This window comes from Nestor notabilis, unplaced genomic scaffold (genome assembly GCF_000696875.1).
Source record: "Nestor notabilis isolate BGI_N333 unplaced genomic scaffold, ASM69687v1 Scaffold31584, whole genome shotgun sequence".
Lineage (NCBI taxonomy): Eukaryota > Metazoa > Chordata > Aves > Psittaciformes > Psittacidae > Nestor > Nestor notabilis.
In genome coordinates, this window is record NW_009924804.1 from 1 (window position 1) to 3878 (window position 3878).

Genomic DNA, 3878 nt, shown 5'->3' on the forward strand with positions numbered 1-3878 from the left:
CCAGCGTATCAGGCAGCATAAACAGGCAAAGAGCCTGAAGCAGCTGAGCTGAGGCATGAACTTCAGTAGTGGGAGCTGAGAGAAAACTGCAAATGTTCTCTGCAGCACAGAAAAACAATTGTGATGTAAAATAAAGCAAATGTTTGGGTTTGGTTTGGGTTGTTTATTTCTTTGTTTGTTTGCTTTTTGTTCTTAGGATGTTCTTAGGCCAGGACAGGGCTTTAATAAAACAGGACTAGTGGGAGGTGTCCCTGCCCATGCAGGGGGCTTGGAACTAGATGATCTTTAAGGTCCCTTCCAACTCAAACCATTCTATGATGCCTGCTGGTGCAAAACATTGCACAGAGCTGAGAATATTCCCAGTATTTAGCCAGAATGATCTGATGTCCAGAGCTGCAGAGTGATCTTTCTGGTCACAACTGCACTTGACCCACTCTCAGAGCTGCAGTGATTGAAATTTTTGAGACTTGGACCTCATACACTTACCAAATATGTGCAGTTCACCCTTGGTGCAGTGCCGTTGCCAGGGAGAAAGTTGATAATCTGAAATAGAAAACACACATTTGGACATCTTGGGAACTGTTTTGAGATGAAAAACAAGCAAATTATTATCTGAGCTTCAAAGGATGGCTGATGTATTTCTGCATAAAGCACTGCCAACCAGATCATGTCATCTTCTGTATGTGGGTGAAAAGCCACGTCATGGCTGGGTATTTGGGAAGCAGGGCTCTGCAGTGCCTGGAATGGGCATGGCAGATAGGCTCTAGCCTGGCCAGGGCAGGTAGCACTGAGCATCCAGGCAGGTCTAGCCCATTTACCCACATGTGCCACTTGCTCCTTCTGATGCCCGGGCAGCCAGGGGTCTCTTAAACCAGCTAATTGCATGACAACAGAGGAAAAGCTGAATCTCTTTGGTTTTCATCTTATGCCTTGTTAGAAAACTTTGGCTTTGGCAGAAACCCTTGGGTCCATTTGATCCTGCAAAAATAGTGGGCTTGCATCCTATAGAAGCAAAGGTGGAAGGAAGCAAAGCTTCCCAGGCACTATCCTTTCACCTGCCAGGGTTGGTGTGCAGTCTTGCTGAAGGAAGCACAGGCTTTTCTTGGAAAAGCCTGACAAAACTAGGAGCACAGCTCTCCTCTCACAGTCAGATCTTGCACAGATTCTTGAAAATGTTGAGGGTGAAAACAAAAAACCAAGTGATTTTATCTGTCAGGAACTGGAGGAGAATTTGAGCTCTTCCCTTTCTACCAAAACAGAGCTGGAAGGCTCAGAATTTTACCTGAAAACAAAATAAAATGCTTATGCTTTTGTCTATGTCCTGAAAAAAAAAAATGAAGGAAGCATAGAAGATTCCCTCTTCGCTCTCCAAAAAAAAAATGTTGGTGGTTTTCACTGAAGAAAATATCCTCTGGGTTTGAATTCTGTTTTTATAGGTTCTTCTAAATATTTCCTTTGCTGCCTGGAGAAATAAGGTGTGCAAGTATCACCTCTCTGGAATCACTTCAGTTACTACCACATCTTAATGCCTCAGCTGAACGCACAGGATCATGGTATTGCAGAACAAAACTCTTTTAGGTGCTAGTTAGTTGGATGAGAGAGCTATGGAAATGCTAATAAAACTAAATGAAAGCCAAAGCTTTCGAAAGTCATTTCAGTCATCACTTTGCCCTACGTTACTTCTCTAGGGATAGTAAGCAAGTCTCACTATTTGTCTGGTAACTCTGGAGTTCTCTTTGGAAAAGTATATGAATTTCTCCTCCCGGAACAAAGCAGAGATTAAAACCCATGGCAGCAGACAAAACAGCAGCTGCCCAGCAGAGACTTGAGCTATCAGGGGTTTCTTGGTGAATTTTTTCCTCTTCAGCACCTTGAGCTTGTACTTACCCTGTTCATTTTTATAATAAAGCAGGGTTTTCCTTCTGGAAATCCAAAAGTCGGATCTGGGATGCCAGAGCAGTTTTGAAGCATATCTGAGGTAAATTTGCAGGACAGTTTTGTTTTATTCGGGCCGTCAAAGGTGTCCTGGAAGAAGTAGATGTCACTGGTGCAGTTGATGTTCAGGTGCTGAGCAGCTGGAGTATATGCTAGATGTGTGAAGGGAGAAAGAAAAATTCCCCTCTGAAGTTTTTTCATGTGAAAGCTATACATCCCAGTATTAGGCTGGGGGTTACATCATGGCCATGTAGTACCCAGACAAAGCAAAAAAAGAAAGAGATCAAGATGAGTTAAGGCTGGCAATTTGTGTTGATAGCTCCCTATAAAGTCAATTTCAAATACAATTTTTTCAGTATGAGTATGAGATGATATATAGGCTCAAGAGGAACATAAATGTGTTAAGATATAAACAGGAAAATGGAGCGTCTAACCTACTTTGACTATGCTCCCTGATGACACTATGCAAAGGCTTCACAAGACTTATTATGGCACTTTGATATTTGTAGTCACGGGCAGCATGAGATTAATTTAGACAGGCTACTTTTAAAGACCTTTTTTTCTTGCTCTTCCTTCCAACTTTTTATTGGCCTATTTTATTAAGGCTATTTAGGATTAAACACAGTAAAAGCTCTGAAGCAGGGCTCTGCTTTTAATAGACATGTTTCAATATGTTTCATTTATAGATTCATGAGGCGATTTGCTTGTCCCTTTTAGAAGATGTATCTTCCACTCAAAATCTGTGATTTCAGAAGGACAAATGTGAAATGGAAACACTGACTTAAGGTCCTCAGACCTACACGGGAGATGCTGACAGCACATTTCTTCAGTATTATGCAGGAAACCTCATTTTTACCTGTTAGAAAAGTCTGAAGAGTTGTCACTAAACCTTCCCAGGTTTTGTTGTCAGATACGTTGTAATAAATTTGTAGTCCTCTATCCCCATAAACATCAGGTCGTAACGTTACACCTGTATGGGAGAAAAAAAGGAAGGCAAAGCAAAGGAGAGGTGCCAGACACAGATTTGTTTGTTTAAACTGACAATAGCTATTATGCTGCTTCAAGACTCATTATTGCAAGTGTAGGAGATTCCCAGGCTTTGCCAGGAAGGATTTAACCCTGTATGGAAACCGTCACAGCAGTGAGTTGTTTGACCAAAACCCTAAAGCCTCCATTGCTACTAAACCCTGTTCTTTCCATGTCTATGTGCTGTTACTAGAACAGCTTGCAAAATCATTCCAGCCATCGCACTGGATTTCCCCAGGACTTGTTGACAGTCACAGCTGTAATAGTCACATCAGGTTAAAAGAAACAGACCGTACTGCAGCATGAGAAACAGCTTTCCCAAAGTCACACTGAATATTTTGCAGGAATTATTTTGCCAGCAAACGCCTATCTTACTGAATATTGGGAGAGGAAACTTCAAAATACAACAGCAGTAGCTGTTAAACACCATTAGGGGGGAGTGAAGTTTTAGCGATGTGTGCTGACGATCTCTCACCGATGACCTCCACAGTCTCCCTTCACGTCCCACAGATCTTTACTCCTAATCCCATGTGTCTTTGTCTTCTTTTTACTTACTTGTCTGCTGGCACAGCAATCCCACTGGGAAAGGATTTTTGCTCTCCCAGGGACTTTCCATGCTGCTGGCAAGCACGGAAATACCCACACCAGGCAGCTCACCCCAGCCACCTTCCATCTTGCCAGGCAACCCAAAACCCTCTGGGGTATTTGGGGAGTTGGAGCAGAAACCAGGGGTTCCCCAGGAGCTGACCCCTGCCCATGGGGAGAGGAGGTGCCCTGCAGCCTGGGAAGGACTTCTCCACTTGCAGATGACTGCTACAGGCAGGCACTGATTGCCTCAATGGAGTGATGAAATAAATATATATATTCATTTGTATCATATCACACCGTGTTAGTGTATTATATTTAATTAATATATT

The 3878-nt window shown here is 42.7% G+C and overlaps 1 protein-coding gene across 1 annotated transcript; it reads right to left on the reverse strand.

Moving 5' to 3' along the window:
- Positions 1–486: 486 nt before the first annotated feature.
- Positions 487–3634, reverse strand: ATP4B (ATPase, H+/K+ exchanging, beta polypeptide; the record flags this gene model as incomplete). Its single annotated transcript, XM_010012769.1, has 4 exons — positions 3517–3634; positions 2792–2905; positions 1888–2087; positions 487–543 (listed from the first exon to the last, which is right to left on the reverse strand). Coding segments are annotated over exons 1-4 (489 nt in total), but the record flags the coding sequence as incomplete, so codon positions are not given.
- Between the last annotated feature and the right edge of the window lie 244 nt (positions 3635–3878).